Source organism: Tyto alba, unplaced genomic scaffold (genome assembly GCF_018691265.1).
Source record: "Tyto alba isolate M040663 unplaced genomic scaffold, T.alba_DEE_v4.0 Super-Scaffold_39, whole genome shotgun sequence".
Lineage (NCBI taxonomy): Eukaryota > Metazoa > Chordata > Aves > Strigiformes > Tytonidae > Tyto > Tyto alba.
In genome coordinates this window covers 5262241-5287182 of record NW_024881314.1, presented here as the reverse complement: position 1 = coordinate 5287182, position 24942 = coordinate 5262241, and the positions used below count along the sequence as shown (strand labels likewise).

Sequence of the window (24942 nt, the reverse complement as noted above, 5' to 3'; positions counted from 1 at the left end):
ATTTATGCAAATTAAATGTAAATTCATGCATTATTTCTATAGTAGCTTGTGATGGGTTCAAAGATGAAAAAGTATTTTGAATCCAGGCATACTTCCTGAGTGAGAAATACTGCTTTGAGTCTCTAGAGAAAGAGAATCCACCCACCCAACTGAAAACATGACATGCTTTCACAGCTCACAATTTGCTAGCAGATAGTAATGTGGGATACAAAGCACATGTCTTGCCACAGTTGTGCTTGTGTCAAATTTAAATCATGACCAGTTGAAAAATTCAGTCCTGCATTGTGTTTTGTAATCAGAGGGGTTTTTCCTCTCATTTGCTTCAGTTTTGTTTTAAGAAACCATTGTACTGACAAAACACAGGTTATGTACATGTTATCCAAATTGTATAGTAACATTTACATTTGCATGTAATTTTTTCTGATACTTGTATTACCAGAACTCACTCTGTCAAAAGGCCATTTTCCGCATTAAATTAAACCTTTTCTCCTTATACAAATTAGCAAATAGTTCTGAAGAGGTCTGTTTTATTTTTCCATCCTTATTCTCCTTCCCCATAGATATCCATGGGACGAATTCCATAAATAGCAATTTGACGTTGAAAAAGCCCCAAAACGGGCTCCTGGGTGTTCAAAAACTGTGTGCATGAAAGTGATTTTTGCCACAGATGTCTTGCAATGTGCCTTTCAATTATACAGTTCTGATCAATAATGTTAGTGTAGCAAAAACTTGTTAAACAGCTGTTGTTTTTCTTCTAGAAACTACTAGCTGAAAATGACACAGCAAATGCATAATTTAAGTCTCCTCCAGACTAAAAAGAACAGTGTGCCATCCTCTCCAAATGCTGCAAAGCGATTATATCGGAACCTGTCAGAGAAGCTTAAGGGGAGTCATACATCCTTTGATGAAGCATATTTCAGAGCTCGATCTGACCGGCTCAGTCTCCGTAAGACCTCAATGGTAATTATTTTATATTTAGCAAATTGTAAGTTTACTGTCCTATTAATCTCCTTAATCAGTTTACTTTTAATCTGTATAATTTTCATCATCTCACTTTGTTCCCTGACAAGTGCTGTACACTCTTCCCAAACTTACCATTTATGATTCTCTGTCAAAATAAAGTCTGACCTTCTTAAAAGCTAAAGAAAATCTACCTAACTCAAGTGATGATACTCTAAGGTCTTAACTTGCCATTAATGTGACAAAATGTGGATTAGATATATACACAGAAGTGTTTCTCTTACAAGAAATTAAGAAAAAGTTTTTTGAGAAAACTGAAGATGAGCGTAATAGAAATTCCCACTTTTCCAAACAACAGAGCAACTGGAAATTATTTGCTGTGACAGATAAATGCAAGGTTGTTCACAGACGGTGGTGATGGTCACTAGACAGGACGATGGAAACAGGAGATCACACATGAAAGTCTGGCCTGGGTACCCTACCCCGTCACAGAACACAGCCGAGCACTTGGTGCCAGTACAGGAAAGCATATAAGCACCTGCTGGATTTGACACTCACAAGTGCTCTTATTTATGCCAGTGCTGATGAAGTTACACAACCTCCAGCACATACATTTTGAAGAATGGATTCTGTCCTTGAAATAGTAGCACAGTGTAAATTCAGGGCACAGCAGAATCTTTTATATTTGCTGGAGTAAGATGAACCTGTTGTTGATATTGCCAAAAAAAAATAATTTCTCCTTTTCCATAAGTAGGAAGAACAGACATATCCATCAACTTCTTTGACTTATTTTGAAGGAAAGAGTTCTTCCCCACTTTGGAAGAGCAATGACTTGTAACTGTGTCTGTGAATATGCCAGGTGACACCTCTGAGAACCATTATTCTGCTGCACTAAGGCAGACACTTAGCACAGGGCAGGAATAAACTCTGGATATGATTAGGCCAGATAATAAAAATATTACATTTTGCCACAAGAAAAAGCACATTCTAGATTCCTTTAGCACTCACAAATCTTTGTTACATATGAGACAATTTCTATGAATCAAGGCAAGAATTGAAAATAATTTTTAAATCATTCCGTGATCCTATTTGCTAAGATCACTCCTTCCTTGAAGTCAGAGGACTCGTGCATACCCCATGGAAGAGCTAAGCTGAAATGTTGCTCTAGTGCATTGGAAAGTCAAGAGACTGTTGTCTCTCTCCTGTGAGGAAAGACTATGATCTGAAGGAAGCAGGGGATCATGGCTCCTTCCTCTCAGCTCTGTCAGAACCAATAGATTTTGTTTTACAGAAGGAGAAGCCTGAAACTCAAACACGGCTTGCTAGCTGGAGGGCAGCCTTTGCACAGCAGCCAGCAGCTGTGCTTTTGAGGAGTGGGTTTCCAGATGCTTTCAGTTTGTAGGGAACATTTGAATTTGGGCCTTTAAGTATGAACTGTGGGAAAAGGTTCTTTAGGTGGACTTGTAGTCACTATCTTTTCTTGCCTTTTTCTTTCCAATTGCAAGCTTGTGTGTGACTAAGCGAGTGAAAGAGAAGAGGATAAACTAGTGCTGGAGACCATGCCAGCGCAGACTGAATGAATGCCAGTTTGTTAGCCGATCCTCTGATCAGTGTTTCTCTAAAAAATGCACTTCAAATTACATATTCCTTCAAATATGGGGTCTTCCGTCATACTAAACTAATGAGAAGAGAAATTGCAAATGAACACAGCCCAAAGATTGAGGGCCAGTGTACTGCTGCTGAGGCTCAAGTCTTCTGCTATCCACAGAGCTAATTTCTTAGAAGCTCACTTCTCTGTCTTTTCAGTCCAGATCTGTCAGGTGGTGGGAGTGCCTATTCAATCAGTAGCTGTGATTAGGAGACTCAATTTTACATTGTGATGTGGATGGTGGTTTAATGGGATGTAGACTTTCTTGCACTACCTTTTTTTCCCACTACACTGTCATGGGAGTGATACAGCTTTTGTCACTGCTGACCTACAGTGAGCACTGGTACCTCTAGGTATTATCAGTCTGGGTTCTGAGCTGGTGTCCGTAGCAGTCAGTCAACAGACTCCCACCAAACTCAAAAGGCTTTGGATCCCATTTTATCCATTCTGTCTGTTGTTTTCACAGTTTTCCCAAGAAATAAATAGCAAGGAAACCATCAGGGAAGGGGTGGAAATATTCCAGGTCGAGTCACTAGCTGATGTATTTTCTAATCATTGAGTTTCTGTGCTGCAGAGTTAAGTCAATGACTAAAATCATGTCTCCAGAGAAGTGAACAACATTTGTTAGAATTTGTTTTCTCTCAGCTTTGGCTAGTGAAGAGTTTTCTTTCCATTCTCTCTTGCTGTGCAACACTTTCCATTCAGTAAATTGTTGTCTTGCTGCAGACATAGCAATGTCCCAAAATAGCTTTATTCTTGAACTCCTGTTTATCAAAACAAGTCTTTGCAGAAACTACTTTAACATTTTTTCCAACTCCAGTAGCACATAGTGGACTTTTTCAGTCAAACCTAGAGCAAATATCTTGAAAGGGGCACTTCATTTTAATTAAGCTGCATAAGATTGCATTACTAAACACTCCAGCACTGAATCACTTACTGGAACATGGTTATTACTTACTGCAAAGCAATACTGTGGTCCTTTTCAGTATATACATTTGTGCATCAGAGTAACACCTAAATAAATTAATCACATAGCACAGCTGTCTAGCTAATGATTTGAGGCTGCAGGACTGAGTTAATGAAAAAGTAATGTAAAAACTGCTCTTAAACTTTACCTGATCACTTGTAAATGTGATTCAGTTTTCTCTTTGAATTCAATGGTTTTGTCTTTTCAGAGCAGAAGAAAGTTATCTGGTAAATGTAAACGGAGACAGAAATCAGAAGGCTTTTTTTAGTATTTGTGACAATACCAGCTGGACTAAAATTGAGCACTTGGGTCTAAAGATACTATCTCTTAGCCTTATTTGAATTTCTTACCCTTGGGCTGCAGATGTCTGAATAACGCTGCGATACTAAAGAGTCTTTTACACAGAATGTGATCAGCTTTTTGCAGAAAAATATATAATCTTCAAATATATTCTGGTTTTCTGTGTGAAAGCAAATAGTTGGGGAAGAGTTGGTCAGGTGTGTAGAATGTTTTTCTGGACTTGGAGAGCTGGGCTCAATGCAGACTTCCAAACGAGACAATTTACTCTCACGGCTGAAAATGTGGTACATATTTGTCTGCCTCACCAGGATATTTTTTGACTGAAATAGATGTAGCATGGTTAAATGTGCATTGCTCTGTAGATGAAGAATACATATATACCCAGTTAGAAAAACCATATCACAGTTCCTGTGTTTTTACACTCTTTGAAGTTACGAGACTTGCCAACATATTTCAGCCTGAATTGTTCATTTGGAAAACCTGCTATTTGCAATTTGGTCTCATAATTCTTTAGATTGGATGAAGTAGCTTATAAAATTTGTGTTCTGTTTCTTGTTTATATCAGTGCAACTTTTTCAATGTGATTTCTAATGAAATGAAGAAAGATAAATTAGTTTTTAATTTTTGCCTTTTGGTGAAGCATTCTCACCAACAGATTAGCTGTCAAGAGCATTTATGAGGAATTAACATAAGCATGTGCTTAGATCCTGTTCGGCAACTTATTTAAGGCCAAAATTTCACAAATACTTTAGGTATTGTATTTGGCAAGCAAAAATCTAAATATGTATTTTCAAGGGCATGTAGGCAGGTCTAAATGTTGATAAATGAATCAATAATAATTCAAATCAAAGTTTTTAAAGTAATTCTACAATAATCATTCAGGTAGGTAAAATCTGTTAAAGTGCACGTGTTTATATATGTTTGAAAAGGGCCAAATGCTTTTGTCAGCCATAACATTGAGTTGATTTCAGCTGTAATACTGGAATTAGCCATCTTTTTTTTATTATTATGTAACCGGGATTTTTTATTTTTATATAACACAAGAAATTCCTGAGATGTAGTACAAGATTTATTGAATTTCACACAAAATTGAAATTAAAGTCAAATAATGGTATTGAGCTCTTAGGGTAGCACTCTTCAAATGCTAACTCATTTAACTTTTATGCACATACATAAAGTCAATTAAAAGAGAATGACTATTCTGATTTCAGAAAAGGGGAAAACCATGTATGCACGCAGTGCCACAGAAGTGGAAACATGAACTCAGAAATATCTAGTCTCCTGTCCTAAGTGAGCACCACAAGCATGTCATTGAGTAAAATCATCAGCTGTACCTTTTTGTTCTGCTATCAGATTGTTAACTAGTGTTTCCTAAAATGAGCTTAACTAAAAGAAATGGAAACTAATGTAGTAATTCAGTTTGCTTCAACCAATTCCCTTTGTAGTAAGCTCTTTATAATTTACTGTTAAATAAGTAGATTTTCCTAGCTGTTATCAGTTACAAGAGTAACATGATTTTTTTTTGTTCTCTGATTGGATCAAAAGCAGATGTTTCTGATGCTCTATTCCCATGAACAACAGTATAGAGGAAGTTCCGAAATCAGTAGAAAAAGAATTTGAAATGGGTGTAAACTGTGATGAAATTAATGCTTTTTGGAATGTTGATATATATTTTTGGAGAATTGGTAAATATATTTTGCATTTCTAATAATTTATATGAAAAACAGTCTACCAGTTCACAGTTCTGCATTCAAAATAATGAAGTTTCAAAAAGAAAAGTAGCACAGCTTTTTTTTTTTCCTCTAGATGGAATATAAATGATCTAATTATGTTAATTCTGAGTACATAGTACAGTGACATACAGCTGTTAAATTAATATAATTGATTTGAGTGAGAGTTGATGACATATAGCATGTATCAGAATCATACCATTAATTTAAATATTTTGTAATTATAATTAAAATTAATTTAAATTCTTTTAATTTCTAGCCAGAGAACTTCATCACTTCAAGGTAGGGACAAAATGCCAGAATAAGAGTAAGATCTCTGATTTCAGGATGATAAGATGTTATATAAGCAAGACAGCAGATGTGTGGAGCTACTGGAATGAAAAGAAATGTTGCTACACTGCAGTAAAAATTTCTGTCATTTTTAAGTTTTACCTTATCATGAGATAAATATGTCCTGGCTTCTCTTCTAAAATTTGCTGGAGATGTGCCCTCTCTAATGATATATGTCCTTAAAGACAAGTTTTTGCCTTGAACAGAGAGGTAGGTAAAGAATGGTAAATCTAACTGTTTGCCATTCAATTTTTTCTGAGATCATTCTCTTACATCTAACACTGAAGTATGATCTAGGATTTTGATAATGAAATTAAATCTGAATCTTACAATCTAGAGAAGAATCCAAGAATAAGAATTTGACAGTAGATCCATTTTGATGATGCACTTGTTTAAGTAATGTCTCTTATTCTGCATGGAAATGTACAGAAAAAATATTTCTCCAGCATGAGCTATCTTCTGTATTTAAGTGTCTAAAAGGCAGATTCCCAAGTCGGCACTACTCTCCTAGATTTACTTTATTGCTGTATAGTTCATCTCATCCTCAGATAGTCATTTGACATAAGTATCTCATTTCTCTGTATTGACGATTTTGGGTAAAGCTCATCTTATGTACATCTATCTTCTCATTCTGCTGATCCCTAACACTCAGCATAGGTGGTGTCAATATTAAAACTCTAAGATAGCATCATCTTTACAATTTCTTAGCGTGGTACCAATACTTCACATGGAAAACGGTAGACTGGAAGATCTCTGTCAGGCCTGAGAATTTCTGAAGACACTTTTAACTTCAAGCACAACTGAAAAAAAACTGTAGAAATGATCGAATTTCAAGGTGTAACTGTGGACTCTATTTTTCATAACTGCTTGCAAACCATTAGTTTATGTGTTTTAGGAGGAGGCAAAAGATGTTCCGACAGATCAGTGCTCTTTCAGAAAGTGTAGTTTCACTGAGAGCAAAACTTGGACAGGGGTATGCCAAATAAAAATATATCAATTTAAAAAAGAAAATGAAGTTTTGATGTAGCTGAAATACTAATTTCTAATCATATTAGAAGATGGTTTCAATTCAATATTTATTTTACATAATAAATAATACGTCATTATTTAAGAATTTTATCTGTGTTTCCTCCATGTGGATTTCAGTTAGATTACATCATGTATCTGGATCACTTGCTCTCTTATGTCTGCATTTCTTTAGTATTCTAGTTGGCACAATGCATCTATGTAGATCTCAGTTCCTTTATGTGTCCCCATGCTGAGCCCTCCTTGCTTAGCTGGGCCTCTTGATTCTTCTAATTCATTCTTAAGAGGCAAAAAACCCTATTGGGTAATTATGGCAATGGGACACTGGGAAAAAATTTAAAGAATTTTGCCAAATAACATGTCATTACTGTTGGCTCCAAAAGGATGTTCTCATAACAGAAACCTGCAGGCCATGCTATTCTCCTGCACCTGCTTCTCCCCGACTCAATTAAGAAATTATAGGTTTCTTTGTATTATACCATTCTTTTATCTCCTTGACATTGGCAAGGAAAAGGTTTAGTGGTTTTCCCTGTTTGAGAGTTGGTGCCATGTATGTTCTTGGTTTTGGATGAGTGTGTTCTCTGCCGTTCAGACACATCACTTCCTGGATGTGCACACTGGACTAGCCAATTTTTTCAGTCTCATTTCTACTTCTTTATTTAAGGACTATACATTTCAAAGCTAATTCTAGTTACGAGTTAAATGCAAAAATGTGAGCACCTAGAAATGACCAAAGTGTTTCCATGAACAGTACTTAGTAGCTCACACTGGAGCCCAGAGTATCTTGTTTGGTTTAGTTTTTGATCACCTGAGCTTGTAGATTTTTACTTTAAATTTTGAGTTTGAAAAATTGAGTAGTCCAAGACTCTGCCAAAATCAGTCTTTCATCCAGTTTCATACTGAAAACATATAATATTGATTATATAGTTTGATTACAGGACAGATGTCTAAATAAGTATGGGTTTGTTTTGTATGGGTATGAACCTCACTTGACTCTTCTCTCAGACCTGAAGCAAGTCCAGAGGCAGAGCAAGTGCAGATTTGCTGCAATTTTCATGTTTCTATCTGAACCTAAGCTGGGGCTGGAGGATCAATATTGTACAGCGATCTCCAAAAAGACAAATTTTCTCAATTTATTTTTAAAACACTGACATTTGAAAAGTTTTACAGAATTTCTGTTTTTATTGATACACAGAATTTTCAGTGCAATGAAGCTATGTTTGAGGCCGTAGAACAGCAAGATCTGGATGCTGTTCAGATTCTTCTGTATCAATACACACTGGAGGAACTGGACCTGAACACTCCAAACAGTGAGGGACTAACTCCTTTGGATATTGCCATTTTGACAAACAACGTCCCTATTGCTAGGACCCTTCTACACGTTGGGGCAAAGGAAAGCCCACACTGTAAGTAAAGAACACAAATTGAATTGACTTAGATAATTGCCTGTAGATTAGGTTTGCTGTTGTTTGGGGAAATTAATTAATTACATTACACACAAAAATTGACTAGTCTTATCATAAAGATGATAATACCAGCAACAGTGCCATAGTGCTGGAGGACATTTGCAGCACTGTCTGCTTGTTGAATGTGTGCTCAGTAGATCTTTTTTGTTCTCTATGTCAGATACACCAACTGATGAATCAGGTTGATCTTCTAATGTGATTAACACTGGGCAGCTGAGTTAATACTCAGTTAATAATGAGGAAAAAAAATCTTTAAAAATATGGAAACAGGAACTGAGTGATTCAAAGATCATGGTCTGAAATATGGAATTTCTCATCAAAAAATGAAAGGATGATGGGTTGTCTAGACTTTGGTTTATTTTGATTATCCTTTTGATTTTGGCTATGCTGCCTTCAGGAGACTGGTTGTGTTGAAATCTATCATTTCCATTAGCCACAGACTCCTCACTCCTAGTCTTCAAATAGCCTAAAATCCTATGTAAATGAGAATTCCAAAGTTCTACAGAACCAGAGAAAATCTAAACACAAACCAGACCTTCTACCTTTACTGAAATGCCAATATTGCTTATAACTACATATTGTAGTTATAAAACTCCTTTGTATTCCTTCATGGGCATTTTTATGCACAATTTGTGGGTTGGAGGGTGACTTACCAACCCAATTAATCAACTGTACACCATGACACAAACTCTGACGCCTTACTTGTGTCTAAAAATACACCAATGTATGCGAATTTGTTTTAAACTGTCAATGCCTATATTTAGGACATTCCCAGCAAGGCTATAATGAGACTGTGTTTGAGGGGTTCGGCCACTGCAGACTCTGCCATTAATTTGAAGTTAGTTAAATTAACAACATTTAGTGCTGGCATGTCAATCTCGGTGCTCCAGGAAATTGCACCTTGAGGCTACTAACATTGCCAGTTTTTTCACTGGAGAGTGTGTGTGCATGTGCGTGTGTGTGTTGAGTTTTTTTGCCAGACCCTCAGTGTTGGTACACCTTTATTGCTTTTCTATGTCCACAGCACTTATATTATCATTTATTCTGGCCTCCTTTAACCTTCCCTGGAGATTTTTGCATAGTGTAGCTGCTCAGTGAAAAGAGTTTTTTAGTTTTATATTTATTTGTTTATTTTTCTGTCATGGTTCATGACTGAGGCTTTAAAAAAAAAGTGTGACAGCATTTAGAGTACATGATTGACTGCTGAAGCAACATTCATTAACCATGACAAATCTAGAGGAAAACACAGTCTTGAGTGTTCTAAACAGCAGTAAAAAAGACTAAACTAATTTTTCATTGACCTCATCTGTAAATAAATGCAGTCTGATGGCGAGCAGGGGCAATCATAAATTAGTATTCATTTCCTGTAATTAATGCAAACATGCCTATGAACACAGAGAATATGAATATATAACCACCTCATTTCCATTTCAAAATATACCCACCAAATTTCCACTTCACTTATCTTGATTTTTAGTTTTTCTGATTGAAATAATGGATGAAGCATTCTCAATAAATTTGTTTTGGGTTTTTTTACCTTAAGAGTTTATATTTGCTACTTGAGAGCAAATTGCAAAAAGTTATTTCCAGCACCCAAAACAAAGGTTCACAGCATCTTTGTATGTGGCTTCATTCTTGTGGAACTGATAGCAGTCACTTTCTATTTTCTCTAGCCGCCTGCTTCGCTTTCTGTACTTAACCAACACTGTTAGAATGAAATCCATTCTGTTTGTATGATCTCAGGGCTGCAAAAACATGATCCAGCACCCAGCGGGAGCATTTTCTTCTCTCTATAGTGGGTAGTCAAGTAAGGCTTCCCCAGGCTGAGTGGGAGGGGATTTCAAAGTAAAATTCTGACTCACCCCGATTTTGAGACAGGACACAAGCACCTCTTAATCTGATTGGAGATGTGTAGGGCAGATGCACAGATCTAGGAGACTGCAAGGTAGAGGAATTCCCCATTCCAAGTGCACACAGAAAGCTTCCTACAGAGAAAACTCTTGCTCTTCCATTATATGCACTGTAGTGATCTAGCTGAAATCTCACTATAGCACCTAACTTAATGCTGTAGAAAAGAGGATCTGGAGAACAGATAGCTTCCATCTGTATCACCTGGATTTCTGCCTGGAATAGGAACCACGGCAGATAAAGCAATAGAAAGTAAAACTACGATCTTCATTTCCACATGGAGCTCAGACTGTATAAATTTTAACATAAACCCAACATCTCTTAAAAACAGAGAAAGATCAGAGAGTACAGCATTTAAAATATTAATTTAGCTGGGGAGGAAGCAAAGCCCACTGTGTTATCTTTTCAGTTACTCTTATTCGTCATATACTCACAGTTTGTCTTGGCTTGTTCCTGTGAACCCAAATAAAAATAAGATTAAAATTTCCAGTGGCTGATTGGACACATTTCCAAGACCTGACAACTGTGCATCAGAATCTTGATTAAACAGATAGAGCCAGATCCTTAGTGAGAACTTGAACTAATGCCAATTCTCAATCACCTAAAGTTCTGGCAGATAAAATCTCCTTCCTCGGTCCTGTTGTGCTATCAGACGTGTTGCATGCTTATTGTAGGCATGGATCCAGGAAACCGTATCACCTTTGGCCTCCCAGTAAACAGGCAGTTCTGAGGAGACCAGCAAATTCCAGTAAGCCTGGCCATGTGTCTCTGATGTCCATATGAAGAATGATCAAACTTCAAGAAGGATGGCCTCAAGCCAATTTCTGAAAGCAGTCTTTTTTTTTTTTTTCCAAAGTCTTTTTTTGAGACAAACATACTTCAGAAACAACCTTTTGGATGTCAGAGGCATTGAGTAATTTTTTGTTCTCCTCCTGTGGAGAGATCTTTAAAGATCCCGTGGCACTTTTCACATTAGTATGTAGGGTTATTCTTAGACTGATAAACTTCAATGTGATACTGTTATGAAAGACACAGGGCAAAAGTTAAAATGAGAGGTTCAGACTGGATAAAACAAACACCTTTTTCACCATAAGGACAGCAAAGCAGTGGAACAGGTTGCCCAGAGTTGTTGTAAAGCCTTCATCCTGGGAAGTTTTCAAGACCAGACTGGGTAATGCCCTCAGTAACTTGGTCTGACCTCATAGCTGACTGTTTGGCACAAGAAGGTTGGAGTAGAGAACGTCCTTTCCAATCTGATTTGTCCCATAATCCTCTGATTCCAGTTTAGGAATAACACATTCATATGTGCAGACGTCTTTGCTCATGTGGTGATTTGATGTCAAAAACCTGTCAGTCTTGGTCCTTTATATGGTACAGTTTGATGTTTCCAGAAAGGTCTACAGCTCCTGGCTTATGCAACTGAATGATCAGTGCCTCCTGTGCAAGAGACATGCTGTTCCTGTAAAAACCTTAGGGAAACCAAGAGCCTGGCTGTCCCTACATAGTGACTCCCCATCATTGCTAAAAGTAGCTGCTTGTGCTAGGGCAGTGTTTTTGGTAAATAGGGGCCTTTTAAATTAAGACTGTCTCAGAGCTCTTCTGCAATAATACCAGGCACCGGATAAAAATTATTTTCTGTGATTTCAGAATTCCTTCTCCTGTACACCATTCCCTGCATATTGAACATCAGATCATTGGTTGCATTTGTCTCCAGCTTAAGCACCTTTACAAGTTGTATTTTCTAAACTGCAAGTAGTTTGAATAATTTCAAGCTAAGAACATTTCTGAAAATAGGGCTAGATTCAACACATTTCACTGTAAAATCAAGGGGCTGGTTTAGGGTAGTCTTGTGTACTTGGGCTAAAATCAAACCTATTTTAGTCTGTAACCTATGTGATCTTCATTTTCACCTTTATGTAGCATGCAGTAGTTCACACAGGCAACCTAAACTGCTAAACGTCATATTAAAATTATTCTGAGCACAGGAGAAAAACAAAATCTCTATGTGTCAAGCTGCTCCCTATCTGTCCAGTCTGTCAGAGGACTAATTAGATATTAACATGGGCAAAACTATGCCACAAATAAAATCTGGAAAGAGATCCATTCTATACCAGCCATGGGCCCTTAGGCACAAAACTCTCATTCTTAGGTTTACCAGTTAGATTTCTCTTTGCTTCTAGAGATTTATATATTGTATGTGTTTATAATGAGTACAACCTTCTATTTTTCTATGAAAGCTTATGATATTATGGCAAAGTAGGGGTTGGATAGAAACCAAATGCTTTCTTATTTTAGTTTGTTTTTAATATTCCATGAACTTAAAACATATATGCAATTTCAGTCTAATTAAGACGTTTTTAAGCATATGAGGAACATTGAAAGATATAATATGCTCAATTTATTCATGTCATTAATCCCATTTAAGTGGCCAGATCCTTAAGTGGAATAAATTGGCGTGCTCTAATCCACCTGTTAACAAGGTAACTACTGGAAGGCAGAGTGTTCAAGGATTTGACCTTACATGTGTTATACTGGAATGCGTAAGGCCAGAATTTTATCACATAAATCCACCAAGCAATTACTTACTTTTCCCTTTTCTTGGTAGTTGTTAACATGGAAAGCAGGTCAGTGCATCTGAGTACATTGGTCCAGGAAGCACAGCAGCGAGTTACTGAATTGTCTGCACAAGTGATGAATGAAGGCCTTGGTACAGACAACACAGAAAAAGAGAAGCAACTAAAAGCATGGGAATGGAGATACAGGCTATACAAGCGCATGAAGGCAGGCTACGAGCATGCTAGTAAGTAGAAGAAAGTAGTTGCAAAATTCAAGTCAATAACTCTGCAACTGAGAACACTCTGCCTCTGTTGAGCAAAGGTGCTCTCACTAACTGATCCTCACAGCACTGCTGTGAAGCAGACAAATGTTAGGGCGGGAAAACTGAGGCATATGACTAAATGGCCTTCTCAGGAATAAGACAGAAATTGATGTTAGAGCAATAGAGGACTGAATATCTGAGAACAACAAGCACATAGGTCCTTTAGGAGTGGGCTGCACAAAGTTGACACCTCCAAACTCTTGGTTCAGAATCTAATGATTCTGTCCTGTTTATTTCTCTCTATATTTACTCCTGGATCTCATTTAATGTGCTCAGAGTTTAAAAACAGAAGATTAGAAAACAATATATGAGCAGGGAGGAAGAGGAATGGGGACATTGGCCTTTTTTTCTGTTGTAATTTGAATTTATTTTTTTAAAATGTATTCTGTTTTAGAAGAATGGAGTTGCTCTAAACATTTGATTGGAATTTCTTTTTACATATAAAAATTGTGAAAACAATCTTAATTTTGGCAGCCACGTATAACATTTCATCAGCATAGTCACAGATTGGATCACTTTAAACAGTTGTACAAGCGAGTCTGTGCCCAAAGTAAATGTGAATTTGGGTCCAAGGGAAGGAATAAAGAGGGCTGAAATGTTTCACGTGTAGATCTTTTAGCTGCATCCTACTCAATGAAATATAATCATTGTCATTAACATTTTTACAACCATCTTTATATAAATGCACTTACAAATAATTTTCTCAGATTTATTGTATTCTAAGATTACTTCTTCAAGACAGATGCAGTGCTCCTTGTATTAGATACTAAATACAGGAAATACAGCACTAGTGTAAGTTAATAGGATGATTTTTTTAAATCAATGCCAGCAATAAGTCATGACATTTTGTGTTTGATTTTTGAATTGAATCTGATTGATATTCTGTGAATTAAGCTTTTAAAATAAATAAATAAAATGCTATGCCTCAACTGACAACTATATTTTGGAACTACTACACTGAAACATTTGTGGAATTTGCAATTTCTGAATCACAATAATGTAAAAATGTTTTCTGTTATTTGATAAATTTGAGTTTGTTAGTGAAACCATAAAGGTTTAATTAGCTCTTTGTGGTTTTGTCCTTTCTCCTCTCCTCCTAACCACCCCAAGAGATTTATAGGGGCTTTTCATTGACATAATTAGCATGAATCTGTTTTATTGGGTTACATATATGCAGGAAGATATTTTTAACTGAAAGGAGCCAAAAACCATGATAGAAACAAATGGTGTCTGCAGGATATTGTTAGCAGGGGCACTAATTAAAATGCTCAAAAGGCAGAGAACACAAACACCTACACCCCAAAGCTCACAATTGCAGGGTGATTTTCAGTGGGTTCTTTGAAGACTCAGAAACATTGTTTGAATAGGATTTGTTGTGCTGAAGAGCTGATGTTTTCTCTTCTCTCCCAGGAGCCCCTGAGGCGCCAACCAATGTCTGTCTCATGGTAACAAGCAGTACATCACTCACTGTCACCTTCCAAGAACCTCTGAGTGTCAACTCAGCTGTGGTGACCAAGTATAAAGGTACTGGATTTAGACATCTTTCATTTACCTTAACAATGTGCAAAAATTTGAGGGCTAAGTGACAAAAGTATTTATCTACAAGCGATTATATTATAATGCCAGTAATGTTTCAATTTTATTATTTTCCTAGTTAATAGCTGTAGAAGTGGAATTTTCTTAAAAGATCCCCTAAAGACAAATTTTATTTAAAAAGAAAAATAAATTAACCAAAAGCTTTCTCCATGAGTGCTTTGAAGAAGTTTGCCTGACTCACTGTGGTTAGGACATCGGCTCAATGACTGGGTTGAGATGAGCAGTTATAAAACACAAGCTAACTTTTGGTGCCTGTGGGCTCCTGAAACCATGTGTATCCTTGTAAATGCCAAACCCACATCACCGTTCCTTAAAGGAATGCCTCTAGAAGCTGAAACTTTTGGCAGAGGCATCATACAGCCCAACTAATTAGCTATTCCAGGGCTGCCACATCGTTTTTGGAAGAGCAATACATTTGGGGGGGCACTGTTTAGTTGCAAAGTAGAATGAATAGGAAAATGCTTCCATCTGAATAGTGCTGTTGAATAGAAATGGTTTTAAAACAGAATTTCTGTTCCACAGGAAATTCCAACATTTTAAAAAAAAAAAAAAAAGTTTTATTGAAGATTAGAGCAAAAATGAGAAATTTTAAAATTTACTGTTTAGAGGAACTTCCAGGTTTTCTAAAACATTTGAAAAAGCTCTTCAGTGTTAAGAGCAACAATCCACAGCCCCTATCTTCCAGTGGGAGCCCGAGTCCTTCCACAGGTCAAGGGGCTGAAAAGCACTGTTCTGAAGATCTGAGGCCTTCTCTGCCCAGCCCAGGGGAGTCAAGGAGTGGGGAGCCTGAAAGTCCTCTTAGTTATTTTCCACTGTGTCGCTTAATGCTTCCTGTTGTGTTTACTTCTTTGTATTAATTAAAATCTCATTTGAGAGGTACCTGAAACTTGGGTTTCCATACACGTAGCAAAAACCATAGCGGCTGTGTTGTGGAGCACTTTATTTCGTGTTTCCATGTGTGGGTGTCACAGGGGAGACTGAGAAAGCCCCAGTCCATCGAGGGTTCAATAGCTCATGGAGCTCTTCTGAAGGTGGGACATGCTGGTGCGCAGGCTCCACTGACATCAAACACAAGCACCCAAAAGACTGCATGAGGTTTTTTTGGAAAAGGCAGATTCTCTCTTCCCTCCTCCTGCTTCTTCTCAGAGATTCCAGTCATCACTGGCTATGCCCAGTAAAAATTTTTTTACAGTGTAAGGAAAAACCCAACCTCACAGACATCACTAAAGACATCAAAGTGATTCCATTCCCGATAGTCTCAGTGGAAGGGTAAATTACTGTATTACACCTAGTCAGCTGTGCAGTGCTGCAGGAAGTGTGATTTTCAAAAACATCAAAGCCCTTTAGAAACCTAAATCTAATTTTCAGCAATGGGTTAGGTTGCCAGGAAACTAAATTTCATTTAAGGGCTTCCTACTGCCTGATTTGCTTGTGAAAATGATACTTGGGCTCCTAAAACACTTAAGTTCTCTGAAAATATCAGCCTGCTCTTTGTAATACACATATTTTAAACAACCTTAAAATATTTTCCACACTCTACTTATATTGATTGTTGATATCTTCACAGTAAAGCAAATTCCCGAATAGAATTTATTTTAAAAATAATTTTCTGAAGGTTGTAGTATTTTTCTCTTGTGTATTCATTTGGGTTGTGTCAGTTTTGCATCATGTCAATTCTGTCCTCTTTTTGGTATTTAATTTAATTTAAAATTCAGAGAAATTTAATTCAACCTGGCCTAACTTTCTAATCAGACTAGGTAGCATTGCTGTCATGTTTTGAATTACCCTCACTGGTGATCATTTTATGCTTTATGAAGTTGACAGTTTTGCCAGAATGTTCTTTTTAAATTCTTTATCCCAGGAGGCTTGCATATTTATGGTTAGATAAAAAGAAAGATCATTAATAGCTCCTTTTGGTGACTTTCGGGAATTAATTAAGCACTGGTTGTAGAATTGTTTATTACATTATGGAGTGAGATTCTTTGTGCTAGGTTGAGGGGTCATAAAATGAACCTTTCAAATGATCACTTGCAAGAATGATTAGAACCAGCTAGCAATTACTAGCCCTGAAAGGAGAGCTTGATAACATTATGTGAGAATCTTTTTAGTCAGATATATGTAAACCTCCTATCTAGAAAACTATCTAAGCATTTTGCTAATTCAGGGGCAAAAATAAACTGCTAGCATTTTTATTCCCTCAATACTTTACCATGTCTTTTCCTAAGCAAATTAAAACTCAGAGGCATTTGCAGCAGTGTTTAGGGAATACCTGCTCATTAACAGAAGCTAATAATGTTCTTTTATCCAGACCTGAATTATAGGGGATAAAAACTGATATCACTTCTGTTCAGTTTAGATTAGTTCCCTAAAAACAGTGAGAAACTGCCAATTCCTTTTTTTGGTGTCATCTTTTTTTTTTAACATATTTTTTGAAAGCTTTATTTGCCCAAATGTCATTTAGAAACTGGGCTTGGAACGTTATCTGTCTGCTATTTTCCTGTGTGTGATCTTTTCCCTTGACAGCTGTATAACTTACAAATAATAATACAGGAGAATAATACTTTGCACTCACTCTCTAACCACTAAAACCATCTCACTTCATTAGGAGATTTAATTTTAACCACACACGGTGAATGGGTATTGACTTTTGGTGTCCCAGCTGGATGGCAGTTCAGTGACTGCATTCTGTTGAGCCATTGCCTTAAGAAGCCAGAGTATTCTTTACTTCCTCTCCTGGATTGTTGTTTAATGTTGCAGGCACCATCCTAATGGCTCCCTTCAGTTTCCCTCCAGAGAAGGCTACAGGGTGGTGGTGGCTGATGTGAAATGATTCCTATATATATTGTAATTTAGTAATGTGTTTTGAGGCTGGAAGCAGACAGGCATGACATAAATCAATAATCATCGTAATAATCTGCTCCATGCTAGAGAAAGATTCAAAGCCAGAGATACCTCACCCCAGACAGTTTTAGGAAGGATGTGAAGTGTCACTGTAATATTGAGAAGAAAACCCCCCCTGCCCTTGGCTAATCATGCCCTAAAGCCAAATTTCACATCCCACTGTGGAAGTACTTCAAATCCACTTTAGTTTTACATCTAAAAACACAATCTAAATGTTCCACACTAACATACAAAATAACTTGCCACAGTTTGAAGCAGTCGGCTCTCACAGAAGCTAGGGTGAACCTTCTGTTTACACTGTTATATTTTTACTGCATGATGTATTTTTATCCCAGAGCTACACTACTGTAACTGTCTTGATGCAAAAAATCCCAGCAGCAACATAATCCAGATAGGCACCACTTGATTCCTAGAAATAGTCCCAATAGAGCTGAGTGGTAAGTGCTTGTAGGGCTTTTAAGAACTGATGTCTTTCACTAATTAGCCTTTCTAGGGTTCACATGTTCCACACAACACATACACACTAAGGAAGCACGTTTTTTTAAAGAACAAAGTTATAAGTAATGTTAAGTAATTTTGTTGCACTTATTTTCTGTGCATTTTAATTATGATTATTATTTTGCTTTTATGGCGAATAAGTACAGGTAAATCTCTTCTTATTGTGTAATCCTTTTTTCATTCACTTCCTATCAGAAGTAGTCATAATAATGCTATGATCCCCAAGTATAGGATAAGGAAGAAAAATGGACAAAGCTCCGATCATTACCTACTGGAAAGGATCACTATGCAATGGAAAATCTCCATTTATATTTAATTTACAATTTTTAAACAAACATCTATATTCCCTTTTGGAGAAAAAATAAAACAGCTTGTATAACCAAAGTTAAGCTAATTTATTTAAGAGCCTGAAACTATTTATGTTTGAAGAGAGAGGAAGAAAGAAAAAAATCTGAGCCATGTTTGATGTAGCAAACAGAGCTGATGTTTTCTCTGTTTGGATGGAGCTGTGGAATTAGATGACAAGTTATTTTCCAGATAGTGATACTAAGCTGTCTAGGCTACTTTAGCCCGTGTTACCTTTTTGTTTAGTTTGTTATTTTATCAGAATACTTCATGTTTGTCAGGACTGCCCAGCTGCCTTCTAGGATTTCTCTTGGATGGAGAGAAGATTTTTTTTTATTTTCTATGTCAGTGTAGCTCTTAAAAAAAAAACAAAACATGTCAGGTTATATCAGGGAAGGAGTTATGTTTTCCTTAAATTCTGACAAAAGGTTGTTCCCTGCCTCCCTTCTTCCAAGGGAATTTGTGGTTCATTTCAGAATTTTTTGCATTAAAATAATTTAAATTGTCTTTAAGTAAGCGGTTTAGTCCTAGCTAGATATGCTAGTCCTAGCATGTTTAGTCCTAGTGACAGTATGTTGCTATCACATGGCCACATGAAATGGGTTGGTTATAGGCAAATACCCTTGTCCAGGAGAGGCTGGTGCAAGTTGGTGTTATCACTGGAAGACTCAATTGAAGGATGAACAGACATGCCTTTTCGTTAAGGGTCAGCACCTGAGATCATGGGATGAGGAAGCCTGCCAGGTTGGACCTGTATGAGGTATGTTCTGTAGGCCAAATAAAATCTGTATTTGAGATTCTCAGTTGATATCTCACGGTGTCAATGGGAATTTTTGATTGAGCATTTCAGTGTGAAAACCTCAAAGATTTTACAAAAACTATCTACAAATTTTGTGTGATTCTGAATGTTTTACTCTCAGGGGTAATCCTTTCACAACCAAATAATCATCATTTTGCATGGGCTGCTTCTTGTCCCTGTGAGCATGTACAAAAGCATATACAGTATGTTTTGTAATTATGCATTTGATCTGTCTATCAATACTTGAGCTGCCATGTTTGATTAAGTCTGAATTTGTTCCATAGCAGGTTTTGTGCAGTGATCCTTCTAGTACTGTACAGTGGGCTTGACTCCAGACAGATTTGGTTAGTCTAATAGGTAGAGCTTACACAAAGGCTTAAATACATATATATTTATACACATACACATATATACGTATATATGACATCTCCAGCTTTTTTCCCACTTTGGTGGCACCTAAGTGTTCACATGGCAGAGTAGAACACAGCAAGCCTGTGTTTGCACTGATTTTTAGAAGAACCCTGGTTTTGGAAATGGATGCTCATAGAAGTGAATCTTAGGTATGAAAATGTGGTGTTTTAATATTAACATCTATGCATATTTCTAAAGTAGATTCTATGTCACTGCTTGACCCTGTTCCAGTCTGTAGTGGAATTAAGTAGCATTCTGCATTTAACTTGATCTTGAAACCCTTTTCACTTATTATTCAAAGTTTCTTTGTATATTTTGAAGCTCTTTCTTTATCCAAAGCAGTTCTTACTCCATAAAAAGAAAAGAGAATACATTTCTTTGTAAGACATTTGAATTTATCCTGCTGAATAGGTGTGGTCTGATATTTTTTACAGTAGTTCATTTATGGCATTTTATTAGGTCTCCTGGGTACTTTATTTGCACATTACATTTTGGTAGCTAACAGGACTGTGCAATTTGACTTCTATTTTTATGCCTAGCAAGTACAGAAATGTACAAATGTTAAAACAAACCTTTCTATTTCTAGCTCCTGTCAATGTCTGTAGTATGTGTTGGACAACATAAAATTTAAGAACTTCTATTTTTTAAGTTTGCTATGTATTTAAAACCACCTTTGAACATGCATCACGTATTAAGTGATGGTGTAATTAACTAATGTAGTTGATCAGACACACCAGTTACTCAATTCAGTCATTGTTTCCTCCTGCTTTGTGTTTTATAAGGATTTTGAACAGCAGCACAAGATGAATGGCTATGAGGAAACCTGGACATATAGGCTCTGGTTTTGTCTTCCTTTGGTGTCTAAGAAAAAAGGCTCATGTCATGATCTTGATGAATTTTAGACATTGCTTTATCTTTTACATTTGCTTTGACTTAACAGAATTAGTAAGTGTTTTTAAAAATTATTTGCATGTGGCTAAGTGTTATAGATTCCAGTTCATAGGTATTGCATAGAAAAGGTGAATTTCTTATTGTCAGAGGCAGGACTGGAACTCAAGACCTTCAGCTTCTGCCTTGAAGGGGATTCCTGATTTAGCAGACCTTTTGATTCATGGGTGTGAGAATGCTTCCTCACTGGAGACTTAAACAAAACCAGAATGTCCTCAAAGGGACTGTGGCAAAGTTTCCCTTCCCTGCTCACTGCTTTGTCTGAAGTCTTCTTCGGTCTATCATGGACTTTTTTTAGACCATTTACAGGCATAAAGGGTCTAAAACATAGTCAGTTTGCCTGTCCAACCAAAACCTGATACTGTTCTAGTAATCAGAACTGACCCACAGAAATGATAAATGAATGTAAATTTGGAATCAGGCCTTTGGATCTGCTTCAAGATCTCAGCTCATGTATTAAGCATAAATTGCAAGGTTTACTGTCTTCATGCATGAGTGCCCAATTAGTTCACACATGAACACCCAATCAATTCATGCATGAGCGCCCAATCAGTTCATGCATGAGCACCCATTTAATTTACTAATGAACACCCAGCTGGTTCACACATGAGCACCCTAATAACTCGCATCTGAGCACCCAATGAGTTCATGCATGAGCACCCACTTGGCTCAGGCCCTAGTGCTGTGTTGGGTACATATAGCAGGTTTCAGTAGCCAGGGGCTACAGGTGTGGGAGGAGGTCAGGAGATGCCAGGTGCTGGCCACAGCTGGCCCAGCTAGCTCTAAATGCAATGGAAAACCCCACTGCTGAGTGTAACCCCATGGTAGAGACAAGGGAAGTTGACAGTAGAAAAAGCACTGGAAAGGTGTTCACTTAAATGTTTAATTGTTTATGTTTTCTTTCTTCTCACTTTGAATGAGTGATCAGAATTTTGTGTTAATTGGCAATAAATTCAATTAAGTAAAAGTTTTCCAAATCAAGACCTTTTTGCCTGTAACACCTGGTTGCAGTGCTAGGGAAAGGTGAAAGTTCTTTAAGTTACTGTAGGGATTAGTTTATAAAGAAATAAAAGCTTTAAATATAATTAATATCTATGCAGCTAAGTCCCTCTTTAAAAATATATTACAGGAGAACCAGAAGAAAAGCAGTGGAATCCCATTATACTGATTACTTTCTGTAATAGAAATAATAGCATTTCTGTATCTACTTTCTTTGTTAACAGTGCTGTACAACGTTCTAGTTTGTCTGGTACATTGTGATAGATTATTTTTTTGTTTGCATTTTCTCTACTGATCATTATTAATTAGATTGTCGTCTACTATGTTATAGAAAGAACCTAAGCCTAACCCAAGCATGCTTCACACAAATGAGTCCTTACCTTCATAAGCTTCCCCACCAGCTTTGGTTACACAGGTTACATGAGTATAACATACCCACTGGGAGTGGAAATTTGCAGAATCAGAGCCAAGCCTGTTATACCTTTCTAGGATGTGAAGTCTTTGCATAAGAACCCCATTTATTCTCCAATCCCTTTTCACAGTTCTAATATGTATTTTCTCCCACTTTTCTTTCCACAGCCAGAATGGGATATGTTTGTCATTGCAGGGCTGAGACACAAATCTTGGCTCTTATTATAATCCATTGTAGCTTTTTAACCACTGGCCCACATTGAATGGCAGCATGCACCCACATGACACATTTTCTTAGTTATTTACAAAATGTTAGTAAGAAATGTCATTTTCACTAACAGAAAGGAAAAAGATTCTTTCTTGTACTGGAATGGTTGACCTTATTACAAACAGATAAAGAATTGTTAGTACTTAGAAAACACTAATTAAATACTTGAGAAAAAAGAGTCATTTTTTTTATTTTCTCTTAGCGAGAATTTTATTACAATGCAATAAAAATAGTATCTTATAAATCATCTATATAATGTATATTTTCTATAAGATGAACTAGTGAAACCATGATCAAGCAAAGATGTGTCTTTGGCACCCAGCCTGCTGCCATAATGCTTCCCATAAGCATCAAGACATAAAATAGAGTATTCTGGCCTGGGTCAGAGGAACATCCAGAAACAGGACCACAAGAAAAGTTAATGAACATCATCAGTTATTATTAGCAGGTGTAAAAGGTAAAGGAACCCACAGCCCCTTGGGAAAAAGCTTTACTGCAAATAAAGTATTTGATTATTAAAAAATTTCTCTGAAACAAGCACCATGAAGATTTATAGCCACGGAAGTTTCAAATGAAGATGTGGTCTCTAGAATAGTCTAGGAATGCTCTTCTTAGTATTCCTTCCTGGTACTGTTCTGACTGTTGTTCTGATGAGAGGTCCTTAAACCCACCCATAGCTCTTTCACATTAAAACAGCAGTGCTTTATTTACTTTAGGTGGACACAGTGCTGTTTGTTTCCACCTTTTTCATTCCTCTTCAGCTTTGTCGATGTTTCTACTGACCCAGTGCAAAGAGCCTTGAATAAGTTTATGGAAATAACTGAAGTAATAGATAAGACCCAAAATAATGAACACTAGTATTTAGAACAGTTAGGAGCTCAGGTTTTAATTTAAGTAATACCTAGAAATCTTAGTCCCAGGCCATGACTACACTGTTTTAACTCCTGTGTTGGCACAGCAATATGCCTAAATGCCTTAGACATTGTAGTAAGCTCCAGTTAGCATCCCTAAACAAACAAACAAATTAAAAGTTCACCTGTCCGTTTTGTAAATGCTGTGGCTTGTATCATATTGTCCCTGTCTACAGTCTTATTGAGAAAAAAGCAACCAATTCCAAAGGTTCTAAGTTAGTGTGCATTTATGGATGGATTATACCCTTCAGCAAAAAAAACAAATCCATGGGAAAGAACACAAACTCCTCAGTGCCAAACATTTGGTTTGTCCTAATGGAAGCACTATGCTGGGATCTCTGTCAGTACTCCCTACAGCTGGTATGACTTGTCTTTCTCTATCATTCTTTGGAGAATTTCCAAACATGAGAGAGGCATGAACATAGCCTGAATCCAAATCTGTAAAAATTGGGTTCCTTTCTTAAATCAGACTGGAAAGAACAATTCAAGGCAGTTAGGAGGAGCTGACCAAATACTGCAAACAATGTTCTCCATCTGAGCTGGTGATGATGATGTCTACACCAACTGATTCCTGCTTTTCACTAGTGTTCAATTCTTTTCACTTGTGTTATACTTCTAAATATTTGTTTAGATACTTTCATCCTGATTTTATTCACATGAATAACAGTATTCAATATCCTTAAATCAAGCTTCTAAGATATTATGAGTGTAAACTGTTAAAATTACTTCATAAAGATCAGCAGGCAGAAAAAGATGGTGTGAAGTGGTTTCTGGTGTTAGTGCTCCCTTTCAGTTTTACATTTCAAAGGAAGCTATTGAACAATGCAATTATTTGTTTGGAGGCCCTTGGAAACACAAACTAAGATCTCGGTGTCCTTCAGCCTAGGCCCTGGACATGGGGAGGAAGGGAGGAGAGAGAACCTTTGCTGCTTAAGTCTGGGTTAAAAGCCATAGTGGCATCATGCTTTGCCCAAGGTCACACAGCAAGTCAGTAGCAAATGTAAGAATAAAACCCAGAATCCCAGCTCAGTACAATATTCTGTAGAACCCATCAACCTAGCAACATAACTCACGTCCCTCATTCTAATTAATCTACTCAGCAATTCAGTGAGTAATTTAAGTGCAAGCAAAAACAAATGCCAAGAGAAGTGACAAATTCTACTGTGGCTCAGGCTGTTTGATTCAGGAGAAGGTGTTTTCCTGAATGAATCTGCAGTAGGGTCAGGAGGTGTTTTGTGCCTTCACTTTGTCTCTTGACTGTCTGTCAATCTCTCTGATAAGCTGTTTAAGGCATGCTCAGTATAACAGAAAGATAGCGAGTGGAAAAGAAACAGGTGAAAATAAACTTCTGCCTTTATATTAAAGTGCATGAATTGGGTATTAAAAAAAAAAACAAACCTTGGCCACAAGTAAGTTACATAACTTAAGCCAGTCTAAAATTATGTGCCAGCAATTTACATGAGTTTTATGTAACTGTTTATACTGCTGTTTATTTAAAAATTACTACTTATCTTGGCGACCGCAGCAACACATCGTGCATTTGCTAGCTCTGGAATACAGGGCACCTTCATTAAAACACATAGTCACCAATATATTAAACACACAAAACCCCCCTGCTCTGACATAACGTGAAGTGTCAGAT

General features: G+C 36.9%; 1 protein-coding gene across 1 annotated transcript in view; it reads left to right on the top strand.

Annotated features, from left to right (window-relative positions):
- Positions 1 to 768: 768 nt before the first annotated feature.
- Positions 769 to 24942, top strand: part of ANKFN1 (ankyrin repeat and fibronectin type III domain containing 1) — a 63116-nt gene continuing 38942 nt past the window's right edge. The window contains exons 1-4 of the mRNA XM_033002593.2: positions 769 to 960; positions 8157 to 8367; positions 12941 to 13135; positions 14624 to 14737. Coding sequence (XP_032858484.2) covers positions 775 to 960; positions 8157 to 8367; positions 12941 to 13135; positions 14624 to 14737 — 706 coding nt within the window. The 5' untranslated portion in view covers positions 769 to 774. The remainder of the gene's footprint in view (positions 961 to 8156; positions 8368 to 12940; positions 13136 to 14623; positions 14738 to 24942) is intronic.